The sequence below is a fragment of the Chrysemys picta genome, chromosome 2 (assembly GCF_011386835.1).
Source record: "Chrysemys picta bellii isolate R12L10 chromosome 2, ASM1138683v2, whole genome shotgun sequence".
NCBI lineage: Eukaryota > Metazoa > Chordata > Testudines > Emydidae > Chrysemys > Chrysemys picta.
Window position 1 is genome coordinate 231,126,541 of NC_088792.1, and position 15,172 is coordinate 231,141,712.

Here is a 15,172-nt window from a genome sequence, read left to right on the forward strand (position 1 = left end):
ACACAGTGCTGAACGGCTGCTGCTGGCCACATTCTGGTGTGTGAACCCTGGCAGGAATCTGGGGAGGGCGGACATGTGACCCTGAGTGCCCCCCACCCCCCGTGTTGTCTCAGGAAGACGCGGCACCAGGTATAGGAGAGGCAGGTCTGTCCTGGAGATCCAGCCAGGCATAGAGGGTGGAGAGGGCTGGGAAGGGAAGGTCAATTCAGTCGGTCGCCCCCCTCATTTGAGAGAGGTATAGGTAGGTGTGTGTGTGTGTGTGTGACACCTCTTCCCGAGTGTGTTGGGGGTAGGGGCGTGTGTGTCACCTCTTGCCATATGAACCCTAACGCCTTAAGATAAGAAGGTAAATAAAAAGAATCCAACTACGCAGTATTTCTTTCTAACAGGGGCTCAGTCAACTTGATGTTAATTTGAACACTGGTACTGCATAGTTCTGATTGCCATTGAACTTGCTTGAATACGAGTAATTTTACCTGGTGTCCCATATTCAGCATAGGGAACTATGGTCACCCTAGCACTAACCCTTTATAAAACCTTTAGGCGTATACTGAGCATGTCTAAGACCTGATACCCATCAGTCTCCACAGCAAGAGAGCCAGATGCAGGCTACTGACAGGCAGAGGACACAGCACATGCACAAAAGACAGGAAAATGTAGGATGAGCATGAGCAGGACAGAGACAGACTTTCAGCTGCTGGTGGACTACCTAAGCAGCTGACTTGCAATAGGTGCCTAGTTCCAGAAGAGGGTTCACCGCTGGTGGATCCCAAGCAGAGAGAGGTGCTTATCTCTGGGCCAGACAGGTACACCAGGTTAGCCACTGAGGGTATGCCTACACTGCAATTAAAAACACACAGCTGGCCTGTGCCAGCTAATTCTGGCTTGCAGGTCCCAGCCTCAGGGGCTGTTTAACTGAAGTGTAGATGCTGGGCTAAAGGTGGAACTCGGGCTCTGGGACCCTCCCACCTTGCAGGGTCTTAGAGCCCAAACTCCAACCTGAGCCCAAATGTGTACACTGCAGTTAAACAGCCCCGCAGCCCAAGTCAGCTGGCCCAGGTCAGCTGCGGGTGTCTAACTGCAGTATAGATATATCCTTTAGGCCAGTGGCTTTAAACCTTTTTTCATTGGCAGACTCCTAAAAAATTTCAACTGGAGGTGTGGACCCCTTTGGAAATTTAGACATAGTCTGCAGCCTCCCAAGAGTCTGCAGGCCACTGGCTGAAAACCACTGCTTTTGGCACTTTAGGACCCTTTCCTTTCCCCACCTCTTTCCCTGCATTTCATTCCATTTGTTGGTGAATTGAAGAAAGTTTGTCCTCTCAAAAAAGCAATTCTCAAAACTGGTACACAGGCAAGTGCAGACTCTTCCTTATTAATTCTCTGTTAATGTACCATAATCCTGTTTTATCCTGAAACATCCCTGTGGTAACAATAGGGTTACCATATTTTGTGCCTCCCAAAGGAGGACACTCCACGGGGCCCCGGCCCCGCCCCCGCCCCAACTCCGCCCCCTCCCCAAAGTCTCCGCCCCCTCCCCTGCTTCCCGCGAACATTTGAGTCGCGGGAAGCCTGAAGCAGGTAAGGGGGAGTGTGGGGGGAGGAGGCGCGGCCCAGGCTGGCCCCGGCCCTGGGGTGCCAGCCCCGGGCCCGGCCCCCGGCCGACCACCCCCGGCCCGCCCAGCACTGCGGTCCCCGGCCGAGCACCCCCGGCACCGCACCGCCTGTCCCCGGCCCCGCCAGCCCGTCCCGGCGCCCCCGAGCCCCCGGCCCCGGCCGAGCCCCCGGCCCAGCCCCGGCCGAGCCCCCGAGCCCGGCCCCGCCGGCCCGGCCCGGCACTGCACCGCCGGCCCGGCCCCGGAGCCCCCGACCCGGCCAGGCACCGCACCGCCGGCCCGGCCCGTCCCCGCTCCGCCGGCCCGTCCTGGCCCCCAAGCCCCCGGCCCGTCCTGGCCCCCGAGCACCCGGCCCGGCCCCCGAGCACCCGCACGGCCAGCCCGGCATGTCCCGATTTTCCCGAACATGTCCGGCTTTTTGGGCTTTCCCCCTGGACGGGGATTTGGAGCCCAAAAAGCCGGACATGTCCGGGAAAATCTGGACGTATGGTAACCCTAGGTAACAATTATATTCTTAGTCATCTCTTAGATATACAGCATGTGTTGAAACTAGAGAAAATTTACTGAAGAATCCCACCAGTTCAGATGAACCAGTGTTACCACCAGTAGGAGCCCTACAGCAGATAAGACTCCCACAGCTGGACCTGTTTTTACCACCAATTTCGTTAAGCCTGTTTAAAGCAAGCATAATTGAAACCATGGTCAAATGGGTCCTGCAGCAGGAGTGTACACTACGACTCCAACAGGGCTAAACATTATTTCATCTGAACCAAAGGACTTTTTTTTAAACATTTCCCCAGCGTAGACAAGACTCCCCTCTCAGTTATATGAAATGGTAAAATTATGTGGGCATTACATGATACTGATGAACATATGCTAGAGATTAAGCCAAGATCCAAATTAGTCAATAAGCATAAAAACAAAACTATTTTGGCACACAAGTTAAACAATCTAATCTACGTTTATTACTTTTTCAAGGTTAAATCAGAGGTAGTACCAAATACTCTAATAATTTCAAATATGGTGAGTGCTGCATTTATAAAGGAGCTGCACTGACTGGGGTCTTTAAGCATAATTTTCCCAAATGGTGAAGTTACATGAATCTCTTTCAGTTTTCAAACTGGATGGAACCAAGGCAGATTTATGATAAAACAGTAGTTAGTATCTGCAAGAATTCTGGCTTTGATTGTAAAACTAGTCATTAAGGAGAGTAATACAATATAAAAACCAGTGGATATAACTCAATTCAATTAAAGCTAAGAAAGAAAGTGACATCTCACTGCAGGAATGGCCTAACTGACTTGAACTGAAAACTTCAGAAGCAAAAGAAACAAAGATTGTGTGTGTTATTTATTAATGTTAGACTTCAGGTAGTACATTAGTATAGAGTAGAGCACAAAAATATTACAAACACATTGCCGTAAAAGTTGAATGTTCTTATGTTAGAAATTTTGTGATATGCACCTAGTCATTTAAAGTACAAGAAATGTTGTTTACAAGAAACCTGACATATGAGAAAGTTCTTTATAGCAACATACCTGTGGGCTATGAAGATCTGTCGTTAACATGATAATTGAGTAAGCTAAGACATATGCAGTGTCTGCACTAGCAAAAAGGGTTTGCCTGAAAAAACAACGAAGCCACATATTACTAATTCGTACTCATTACTCAGTTTCACAAAAACATTAAAAGAAGAAAGTACTGCTTACCCTTGGTTGCATTCTAAATACCTAGCAGCAAATTTCTCCATTAGCCGATCAATTTTCTGAGCCTCTCCTGGAAGACGGAATCCCTCTAAAAACATGCGCAGAGCTGATACGAAATCCTTTCCTGAAAAGTCATGTTGGTCCACATATGCATACATGACTTCTTTGTTAAATTTATCATTGTCTCCCAGGAACTCTCCAACCTGAGTCTAAAATAAGAATGATGAGAAAGGTGGAATACCAAAACAACATGCTGCATTTACGTACAGTACGCAAACTGCCACAGCGTATTTAAAATAAAAAATTATTTATAGCATTAAGAATCCTTTCCTGCACCTAACAGGTAATGTCAATGTTTAAAATACTGTTATTTTTCCTGGCTTCTGATTGACTAAGTCAACCTAGCACAACGATCTGCACAGATACTAATTAGATCACATCCAATGAAAGCCCTTCATATTTAACGCTGCAGAACTTCCGAAGACAGGGTAGGAAAAGGTGGGCTAGCAGCAGATGAGAACTGGAAAGAGTGGCACACTGCACTACATTCCTTCACAATAAGTATTTTGTTCATGTGCAAACAAAAGCAGTTCTTTAAAAAAATATTTGTAATGTTTCTCCACCGGTCTGTAACTAGCATATTTTTATTTTAACCACACAGACCAGAACAGTGTCCCCCTGCTGCGTGCTCTTCTGTCTACCTTTTTTCTCCTCACCTATCAAAAAACCCCTTATGACAGGTCAGCTGCACTGGCCATTTCCTGTTCTTCCCCACCCAGTCTCTTCAGGGGAGGGCGTAGTAAGTGGGCATGCAATGCCCTCTTATCCTGGATCCAAACTCCAGTAGGCCACACAAGATCCAAAGTGAGGATTCCTTCTTCCCTTTACTCCTTTGTATAGGCATAGTACACTCTAGAGCATTCTAACCCTATGCGTTTTATAATTAGTGTAAACAGGTAGCAACGTAAGCACAAATATCAAACAAACTGAACTTAGCAGAACAGTTTCCTTACCGAGTCTAATCTTTCTTCTTGATGCAAGAACTGGGCAATATCTTCAGGAGTAGTGCCAAGCATTCCTTGCTCTTGCAGGTACTGTATTCCTCTCTTTGGTTTCTTATTAAATCTGCATAAGCAATGTCAATATGGTATTAATTATAGTAAACCTCTCTCTCTCTCTCACACACACACACACACACACACACACACACACACACACACAGTCTTACTCGGATAAATAGGACAGACAACTTACTGATATCATAGGTAACATAAAAATACATTTTTTTTATTTGCTAATCGAAGTTATTTTAGTTTTCTTCCTCTGCTAAATTGGCCAAAAATGTAAACAAAGTAGGGACAGGCCACTCTCTTGTCTTTTCTACAAAGATTGAAGAGGTTAGTCTTCAGTAAGGATTTAATATCTGCCCTCAACCATTCATCATGGGATGCCTTTTAGTCTTTCAAAACCACTTTCTCTTGCTAATGATTGCCAGTATTGAGGTACTGAACTGAGCAACTCCCTCTAAAGATGGTCTAAATGCATCTAAGTCCTCAAATCACTGAGCAATACAAATATTCTTCCTTCTCTTCAACCAATGGACTGTTAATGTGGTGTAATATTGTCCACACAAGTCCAGCATGCTGGACATTCAAACTGTCTGGAACAGGAACTTCTGTTCCACATAAATTCCAGAATAAAAAAAAATTCTGAAATGAAATGAAACAATGAAATTTCCCACAGAATGGAAATTTCAAAAATTAGTTAAAAAGATCAAAACACTTCATTTTGATCTTTTCTAAATGCTTGAAGCTCCTTGAGTTACCTGGAGGCCAAAGAACCTGCCAGGTAGGCTGTCATGGGGTGGTAGAGCCTCAGAACAATTTTCTTGTGAAAACTGAAATTTTCCGGTGGAAAATTTTAATTTTACTGAAAAGGATTTTTCTGTCAGAAAACCATTCTACCATACAATTCCTAACCATTTCTAGTGAAGGTCTTAACTATTCTCCAGTTCACATGAGAACAGGGCCATGAAATAACATGCAGAGAATTTCCTTCAAAGGAACTAATATGTAGACGTTTGTCAAATAAAGCATTACAAAAAGTCAATTCTTTTGACTGGTCTATTTATTGTATGAATCTAATATACGTTTTTATCCCAGTCTGGATCCCCTTCTTTTATGCCAGGAGTGTGGCAGAGGCAGAATGCTCATCCTCTCTAACCGTGAGGAAACAGGCTAACACACAGCATTGTTGGCAGCCTCCAAATGGAGCAGTGTCTAGATCTCTACTATGAGAGGAACATCTGCTACATCCAGAGGTTTTTGGATGATGGAAGGAGTAACTGAGGGAAGAGGGGAAAAAACAGGGGAGTCCTCAGAGTTCCAAGAGAGCCTGAGAATCCACCATTCCACAGGTGACAAAGTTCACTTACAAATCTATTCCTTGTTCTATTATTTCCTTCTGTTGCTTTAGGACCTCAAACTGCTCTGGGTTGTCAGTGCCAGACATCTGTGTGCTGTAACTGCCAATTCCTGATGAGGCCGTAGAGTCCAGGGAATTTAAGCTTCCATATCTGTTAATTGTCTCTGGGTGTTTGGTTTCATTACTCTCCTGCTCTGTAGGTTTTTCTTGGCCTACAAAGTGCAAACAAAGGAAACCAAGTCTTGTTTTCAAAAAGTTAAACATATTGTAAAAACTACAAAATCCCAGTTCAGAAAAAATCTGAAAAATAAATTAAGGTTTATAAAGTTACTTTACTGTTATTTAATAGAAACCCGTGCCTAGTGTATATCAAAGGACTCTCTCACAGTATTAAATGTATTTGAAAATGAAGTTTTAAGTTAGAAGTAGTGTTTCTCAATATAATATTGATGGCAGTTATCTTGCCAAAAGCAGTGACATGGATGTGGGATAACGGTCTTTGTACAAGAACTCCTGAACTCTAATCATAAGTATTTCCCCTCTGATTTCCAGGTTTGATTCCCCTCTTTGGTCTGGAACAAGCCACACTGGACAAAATTTTCAAAACTTTGCGCTTAAACTGCTTGGTTTTCAGAAGTGCCAAGCAACTGGTATTCCCACGGACTTCAATGGGAGCCCTGGATGCTCAGCATCTCTGATAATCAGACCACTTTAGGTGCCAGTGTTTAGATACTCAGTTTGAACATTCTGGCCTTCACCTCTCAGTGCCTCTGTTATCCCATATATCACACGGAAATAAGAAATAGTAATAAAAATAATGAGCATTGTTTACGGCTATTATTATTTCATGATCTGTGGCTCTGGCAATTATTACTGGGCTTTACCTTAGAAAACATAAAAAGCAGTCTCTATCCTGATTTAGTATTAATCAGTATTTAAAAATTACGGGAGATTGAAAATCTCAACTCAGAGTTTTATATAAAACAGCCGCTCAGAACTGTTTTTCTAATTAGAAGTGTATTGAAATACAATAGAATTAAGTAGCTTCTGATGTTTTACTAATTCAGGAATTGAAATAACTCAAGATCAGCAAGGTTTAAAACAAATTTTTGCACTGAAAGTTCCATAAGGAATTTAACAAATGGGACATATTGCTCACTTGTTTGTGCAGCTTCTTGTATTAATGCAACAAATAGTGTTTAAGTGCTGCAAGCTTACTAAACCACTGTGGCTAAGTAGGACGTGTTACACTTAGCTTTCTTAAGTGTTTATACAACTGGAAACATTTTCAAAAAGCCTGTATTAGAAACTCAAGAGCTTGTGCATTTTTGTGAATATTAGGTATGACTGCCAAACACCTGAACAGCACCATTCAAATAACCTGATGGATCAGGTTACCTAGTTACTTGAGCAACTATGGTGATGCTCCTGAGCAGCACATCTCCACTCAGTAAATGCTAAAGCATAAATATTCCAGAACATCTTACCAAGGGTTGTCTGAGAATTGGGATTAACATATTGATCCTTACTCCATTCTACCATGCACTTCAAGATTGATACTAAACATTCCAATCCTTTCTTTCTCAAACTTAACTCCTGGAAGAGATTTCAAAAGTTGGAGAACATTTTAATGTACTGAAAAGATTATTTAAAATATTTTATATGCATCATTTCTACAAACTTGTAACTTTATAAAACTTGCCAGAATACCAACCTGAATATTAGTCATGCCAAGTTCTTGGCTACCCCTTCCTTGAGCAATTTTTGATAGGTCATTAACCAGTCTTTCAAATATGTTTGCTGCATTTAAGTCACAGTCATAGTTTACATAAATATCCACTACACTCTGAGCATCTGTAATAATGAAATAAAATGAAATGTTGATAAAACTTAGGTAGCAATAGAAATAGGTATAAAAAAAATCAAAAATTAAAAGATATTTGCACCTGCAACTTGTCTAGTACACAAACATAAAAATCAGAACCAAGGGATTGTTAGTACCTGCACATATCCTTGTCAGTGTTTGTATAACCATCCATTTATGATCAAATGAGCTAGTAGAGGTTTCCAAGATATATAGGAAAATTTCTTTGAAGAAAACCTAGGAATTATTTCAGGAAGAGAAAAAAAGCCATCTATTAAATTTCAACCACATGCAGTTCTTATAAACACATTTTTTTCAATTACAGCTTTTGACTCTGAAGGCTAACATTCTGATCCATGCAATACTGAATGCATATAGATAATATATGAGGCAGTCTCTTGGGGTGGAATATGTTTTCACTCATGATTAGCAGGTTTTACAGTCTGCAGGACCTTAAAAGTCATTACACATATAAATGTAGGGCTCTTTCCAGAAGTAGTTATAGATTCATCAAATCTAATTCCAGAAGGGACCACTATGATCATCTAGTCTGACCTATGTAGCACACGACATGGAACTTCCCAAAAATAATTCTTAGATCATATCTTTTATAAAAACATCTATTCAGATCCAAGAAGACCAGATGCTGGCTGTATTGTGGGACAACTTAATCCAAGAGAAAATACGCTTGCACAGTACAACTGCTTAATGTTTTTTAAAATATCCATTTTCTGTAATAGACTTGCAGATCTGTTTGGGCTTGAGTGGTAGGTGGAGGGGCATTAATTCATAAAAAAGGTCCCCACTTCTTATGAGAGAGATGGCACAAGGTAGAGGAGAAGGATGAGTCCACACGATAGTTTAAAAGTAACAACTCTGACAACCTTCAGTTGAAGGGGGTTGTAGGTGTGTATTCTACAATCCCAGATTACAGATGTTGGACACTTGGCCAGAGAGCACTATCTTTGCCTCTGACTTCTGGGGCTGATGGCATGGACCCTCGCATCTCTATTCCATGAATCTGGCTCTTTTTCCTCAGAACCACACTTTCAGCTTCCTTCATCCAAACTGTTGAGGAGGGAGACCTTTGGCTTCCTAGCTCCTTTCTCTTCCTTTCACAGAGATCCATAATGGAGTAATCAACTAGAGTAGTAGGATTGTAGTACCGAGCATGCATGGCAACTAGATTGGGCAGAGTATGAGAGAGAGGACAGCCCTGAGCTGTCGTATGAAGGACATACTGATGGTGAAATATGCCAACTGAATAAGAAACAGTCACAAAGACTCACAGAACACTAGCACAAGCAGCTGCTCAAGTTACCTGGGTGTGGACAGAGCCGTTAGTTTGCGCCATCTCATAAAATACGAACTACGGCATCAAACTATCTTGCTACTGTCCACTTTGAAATTTCATCTCTCCCCCCACTGGTAGCTATTAAGATAAGTCTAATTTTGCTTTAGGGTAGAAACATCCATTTATTTTGGGAAAAACAGCAACAGTGTTCTCTAAATAATTTTGACAGTAAGCATTTTTTTTAAAGCGAGACTTGACCAGATGTGTAGCACAGATCTCCACCACACAGAGCTCTTTAGAATGTATATATAAAAAACCCAGATCAGCAGAGCTCTCTAGTTACTACTCACAGTAAAGAAAGGCCACTGGGAAGTATGGAGAGATCAACAAACATTAAGAACCAGACCAAGGACTACAGCCTTTTTGAAGTTGATTTTTATTTGATAAAAGCATTATTCAGGGCCACAATACCAAGAGTTTAAAATAAAATAAATAAATAATCACTACCACACTGAACATATCCCTTCCAACTAAGACAACTTGTTTTAACATTTACAGAATCTTTCAAATGCAATACCCACAGTGTTTCCATATTTTGCAGAATCTAAACAGAGCAGCATATATAAGATTAATTTCTTCTCAGACTGCATCCTTATTTGTTATGTATTAGCACATATCCATTGCTCCTGGGGGAATTCTGCACCACTGTGCATACACAGAATTTACGTCCCACGCAGATTTCTTTGCTTCCCCGCAGAAAAATGACTTTCTGATGGGGAAGCAAAAGGAAGCAACAAGAGCAGTCATGCACCCTCGCCAGCAGTATGTTTCGGGTGCCCAGGGCAGCCGGCAGAGAGGTAAATCACTGTGGGGCGAGGGCAGGACTGGGGAAGACCCAGCTGGTGGCTCCTACCCTTCGCCGGGCTCAGCTGCTAGTCCAAGCTGGGCTGAGGAGGACGGGACTTCCTCTTCCCCTGCATAGCATCCCACCCCCAAATTTCTTCCCGGGCTGTAGGAAGCTCTGAAAACTCCTCCTGCACCTGGACCACCCGGACGAGCCACCCACACCCGGACCCCCACTGTAGCAAGCCCCAACCAGCTGCACTTGGATCCCCACCCTACTGAGCCCCACTCCCCCAGCACCTGGACCCGACCACTGAGCCCCCCCACACCCAGACCCCCCGGTGGGACTCCATCCCCCCCATACCTAGACACTCCTCCTGCTGAGCCCCAATAACCTCCACCTGGATCCTCTCTGCAGAGTCCCATTGCACCCAGAACCCTCCCCAACAATCCCCTGTACATCTAGATCCCGCCTGCACCTGGATCCCCCACTGAGACACCTGCAACCAGATTGCTCCACACAGAACCCTCTCAACCCACACCTGGATCCTCCACACTAAGCCCCTCCACACTTGGATCCTGCCTTGCTGAGCCTTCCTGCCCACACCTGGTGCACCTGGCACAGAGGGGCAGAGCCCTGGGGCGTTTCTGGGGCAGGCCCAATCCTTGCACTGTGTCAGGGTTGGTTGCAGCCTCACTGCTGAGTCCATGTCCCCGGTGGGGAGCTGCACAGAGATCTCCCACCTTTGTGCAGCCAGTTGTCTGTGCTCCCCAATGCCATGCTGGAATTTCCATATTTATTTGACAAATAGAATTTGAAGAATTTTAAAATATTGTGCGCAGAATTTTTATTTTTTTGGTGCAGAATTTTTAATTTTTTGGCACAGAATGCCCTCAGGAGTAATCCATGCTGCTAGACAAAGAGTCTGGAAACAAGTAAATGACCAGTTTCTGAGACAGAATCAGTGGAGGTTCCAGTACTAAATGTAGGAGTCCTAAGTATCAGAATTATGGGCCCCAGGCCTGAGCTATGAGGATAACATGAACTTTGTCCTTTCCAACCTCCAGACGACTCTCAGAGGAAAAAAGTCATACACTAAATTCAGTCAATAAGAAATAAAGCTATAATGCCCAGATCTCTGTGCATCCATGAGAACAGACTTCTGGCTTTTGGATGGTCTTTGGACAAATACGTCTGGGGAGAAATTAATTTTCTGAAAATTGTGGTGACTGCTTCTTTAAGCAACCCTCAGACTGATTTTAAAGTCTATTACTTGGATAGCTGAGAGGGTGGGTTTTGTTGTTGTTGTTTTTTTTTTAAACCACCATATGAGAAGACCTAATGACAAGAAATTTTAAATACTTATCTTTGTTCATCACAGGGAAAACCTGATGGCTATTCACAGGTGGGGGGACACTGGTAATAAATCATCCGGGCCTAAACCCCATTAAGTCTCCAAGTTATTATAGCCATGCTATTTGCACAGACCGACAAAGATTCAGATGCTTTTCTCCCATCCCCAATGACCTTTTTTAATATGATCAAATTACCATTACAATGATGATTCATGCATCAGTGGAAATACATGGAATATATGGACCCTTTTAGAAAGATTGTTACAGTAAGATGAGTGAAGACAGAGAGAGCTCCCATATGTGGGTGGAAAGAAAGATGAGATTGTAACCAGACAGATTCTGATTGAGCCCAGAGGCCATTCTGGCTGTTTAAGTGCAATAAAATAGTTCAAAATGAAAAAGGATAGATGCCAATCTGTCGTATTCTTTTTAAATAGCCCAAGTGGAGAGCATCTTCCTCTTAAACAAACAGGTTTCCAAGCCTTCCAACACAATATAGTGCTCAATCTCAAAATCAAGCAGTCAGTCAGAAATTTCACATCTACGTGGAGAATCCTACCCCTGATCCTGAGACAAGAGATTCAGTGTAATAGAAAGCACAGCTTGTGGGTCTTCTTAGCTCCAGGAGCTCACCACAACTGCCAAGCCCAGTCTGGGGCTAATAATTACAATCCGTCCATGCCATTTGGACAACTTATAGGATCAGTGGTATCAAGAGTACACATAAAGGAACTCCTAGCTGAAGTCCAGGAAAAAATACATCTGTCAAAAATGCTGGCTCCTGTGTTTCCTTGAAACAGAACCAGAAACATCTCCCATTTTTCTTGGTGGCAAAAGAATGCAGTGACGATCTACCTTATTTGTGGAAAAGGGAATACAGGCTTGATTCCTTGAGATATCATGCATGGTTGTACTTGCTTGAGGAGTCTTCTAAAATGATGTATTTTCCAGGTAAACACAGAGCCATTAAAGTGATCTGATGATGGATTAATCACTCTCAGAACATGGCAGCTTTCTGAAAGGGAACTGACAAGACTGGCTTCTTTCCTCACAGCTGCTATGGCACAACACCGCAGTATTATCCCTCTCATTTGAACAGTTTTAGATTTGATTACAGGGAAGAACTTATCTATATTGTGCACTTACGGGGTCCCCATTATTGTTGTTAATATCTTTATACTCACAACAACCCTGAGAGGTAGCCCTGAAGGATTCAGCACCTGAACTGACTCCTGAGGTATTTGATTATCAGTACAGATGGTAAGGGAGATAGGGAGGGGACTCCAACATGATGTTCCTCCTGAATGTCTTGAAGAACAAACAGCAGCATATCAATGGTGGTTAAATGTACAGAGCACTTCCATAACTAGCACTGCAGAGGCTTCAGACAGTATTATGAATGGCACGGAATAGTTACCCAATGCCATAAAGCCTAAAAGTCACCAGAACCACCATATACTTTCACTGAGACTAAGGCCTTATAGAGATTACTGCTTCCTGTCTTGTCTTGTCTTAGAATCTGCTCTTTGGTAAGAAAGCTTTAATAACTGTGGTGTCTGTATGGGCTTTGATAAATTCCACCCTTGCTGCTGAGATGAAGATGGATTTCTGTATTTATACCCCAGGGAGCGAAACAGCACGCACATCATTTGAGAACGGAGGACACGGATGAAATGGGATCTTATTCAATCATCAAAATACAAGCAGATTTGTGCCTTGATGCTTGAGGAGAGTAGCCACAGCAGTCAAATGTTTTGACTTTTTCTAGAAAAGGAAAACAGCTGACATGTTTTTAGATAAAACCAAATAAACCTAAGTACCATTTAAGCCACATTTTTTATTCTAAAATTTCTTGCATAAAATACAATTATATTATATTGTACACAGTTTTTAAAATATTATGTTTTGTTTTATGCCCTATACTAGAACTAAAACTTCTGTTTGCATCACTGAACTTTGCATGACAGCAGAGTTTATTTGCAGATTTTGCCACTTCAGAATCTCATCATTATCCTTCATCAATACTGTACACAGACAATTAGAAGATTATATAATTCCCAGTTTAGAGATCTATTCCCAGATTATATACATTTTGTATATAATTTTGCATAATGTATAACATATGCATTATTTACATATAATATATAATGCATTATTACAAGGTTATGAACAGCTTTCCTTTCCTTGAAAGCTAAGATTCTACAGTTCTGTAAATATCCATTTTGATCACAAAATTACCATGTGTACTATACTGTGGGTATATGGATTTCCTATCTTTTATTAAAATCTGTTCATGTATAAAAGAGGTGAAAGTATGCCTTCCCAGAGAATTAACACACATTAACAGTCAAATATGATGGAGTTGTGTTTTTTTGTTTTTTTTAAGCAAATTTGACCGTTGACCAATAACCTGAGCTCAGGTGAGCAGGTAAATAATCATTTGTCTCTTAGAAAGAATTAAGATGATTACTAAATTAGTGCAAATGAAACTAAAGCTATAATGCAAATAAGATTAGGCAAAGAAACTTAAAGGTTATTTTATAAAAGGAGCCTGAAGCCTAGTACTTACATTGAGGCTTATTGGCAGCAATAGTTAAAAAGCCCATGTTACGCCTAATAAGAGATAGCATTAGTAGGTAGCCTTGGGTCAGAAGATTAGCAATATATATATATATATATATATATATATATCTTGTGATAAACTGTCTAGGCTGAAAAGGCTTTATTTAGCCAGCCATCCTTAACTGCATTATATTAAGAATCTTCTATGTGCACAAATGCTTATGACAATTGTCAGAACCCCAAAAATGGGTAGCAGGTATGACAAATATGACAAGAGTCCAAGATTTAATCAAATATGGTCTTGAAAATAGGTGGGTATAAGAAATAGGTGCTTAAAAAGGGAATCAACTTGACCCTCAGTGGGACCTCCATACCAGGATGGTGACAAACTGCAACACTTAATCTCTCCTTAAGGGGAACCCACAGCCCCATGGATTCACGAGTATATGTGACATGGATTCCGATTTTATTCTTATTTTGTTTTCTATATCTGTGATTTTGCTTATATTGATCATGATAGTAAAACTCATAATGACTATGTGGGGTGTTTCATCAATCAACTTCTTCATACTATCTAAGTGCTACCAAAGAACAAATCTTTTATCAGTGACAAATGCATTTTTCACTCCAAATTAATCATGCCACTACCAAAAGGATTTCCTAATAATTTCTGTGTGGTAAGTTAACGAGTCAGAGTACTAAGATTTGAACATTACATTATTTAAAACACATACATTAGAACTGCAAATTCAAGCTATATTTTCTACAAATATTCCAGAAGACTTTCCATACAGAATGTTGGCCTTTCTGCTCTACCTGAATGATGTTTCAAGTGCATTATCAGTAACAGCTAAGATACTATCAGTGACAGCTCCCTTTGTCCTTGGGGGAGAAGGGCTTTGGAGGAGTGGGGGAGAGTGCAGCGGTGGGAAGGTTCAGACCTTCTCATATTGGGGAGCTCAGACTCAGTAGAGAGAAACTTGGTGAACAGTATTTTAGAAAAATTCAGTGTTTCCAAAGTAGAAAAAACATTGAGCTACATGAATATGGTACAGTTAAAAAGCAAACGAAGTCACTGAAAATTCTATAAACATACCTCGATCTGCATCTTTAGGTGTGTCTTGAAGTTTGAGAGAAGTGTGAGGAATATGGAAAGTGAAAGCTCAAAAACTTCTGGAACAGATGAAACTCCATTCTTGGATAATGCAACACAAAGATACTGCTTAATAGCATTTATAAACATCTCATTTGTCCTGAAGACAGGTCCTGCATTCTGCAGAATGGACAGAAGCAACTGCAATGAAAGAATCTTTGATCGCAGCTCATGAGACCTGGAATGAAATAATATATACCAGGTATGAACAAGTTTGTAGTCACAAGTGCAAAACGTGCTTCTGGAGAGTTTTTGTGAGCCACACTATTATTTTATGTTTCAAATACTTGAAATAACATGCTACTGTTTAAAAACACTTTGTTAAAGAAAGTAGCAAAAAAGGTGATCTTAGTT

The 15,172-nt window shown here is 41.5% G+C and overlaps 1 protein-coding gene across 3 annotated transcripts in view; it reads right to left on the reverse strand.

The window, feature by feature from the left end:
* Positions 1–15,172, reverse strand: part of ARFGEF1 (ADP ribosylation factor guanine nucleotide exchange factor 1) — a 170,890-nt gene that overhangs the window by 56,584 nt on the left and 99,134 nt on the right. For all 3 annotated transcript variants that reach the window (XR_010598896.1, XM_005311372.5, XM_065585718.1), the window contains 8 exons: positions 14,762–14,996; positions 7,748–7,847; positions 7,461–7,600; positions 7,234–7,342; positions 5,757–5,958; positions 4,336–4,447; positions 3,326–3,531; positions 3,155–3,239 (listed from right to left, as the gene is read on the reverse strand). Coding sequence is in view for 2 of the 3 variants with exons in the window: in XM_005311372.5 (XP_005311429.1) it covers positions 3,155–3,239; positions 3,326–3,531; positions 4,336–4,447; positions 5,757–5,958; positions 7,234–7,342; positions 7,461–7,600; positions 7,748–7,847; positions 14,762–14,996 (1,189 nt within the window). In the remaining variant the exon portion in view is untranslated. The remainder of the gene's footprint in view (positions 1–3,154; positions 3,240–3,325; positions 3,532–4,335; positions 4,448–5,756; positions 5,959–7,233; positions 7,343–7,460; positions 7,601–7,747; positions 7,848–14,761; positions 14,997–15,172) is intronic.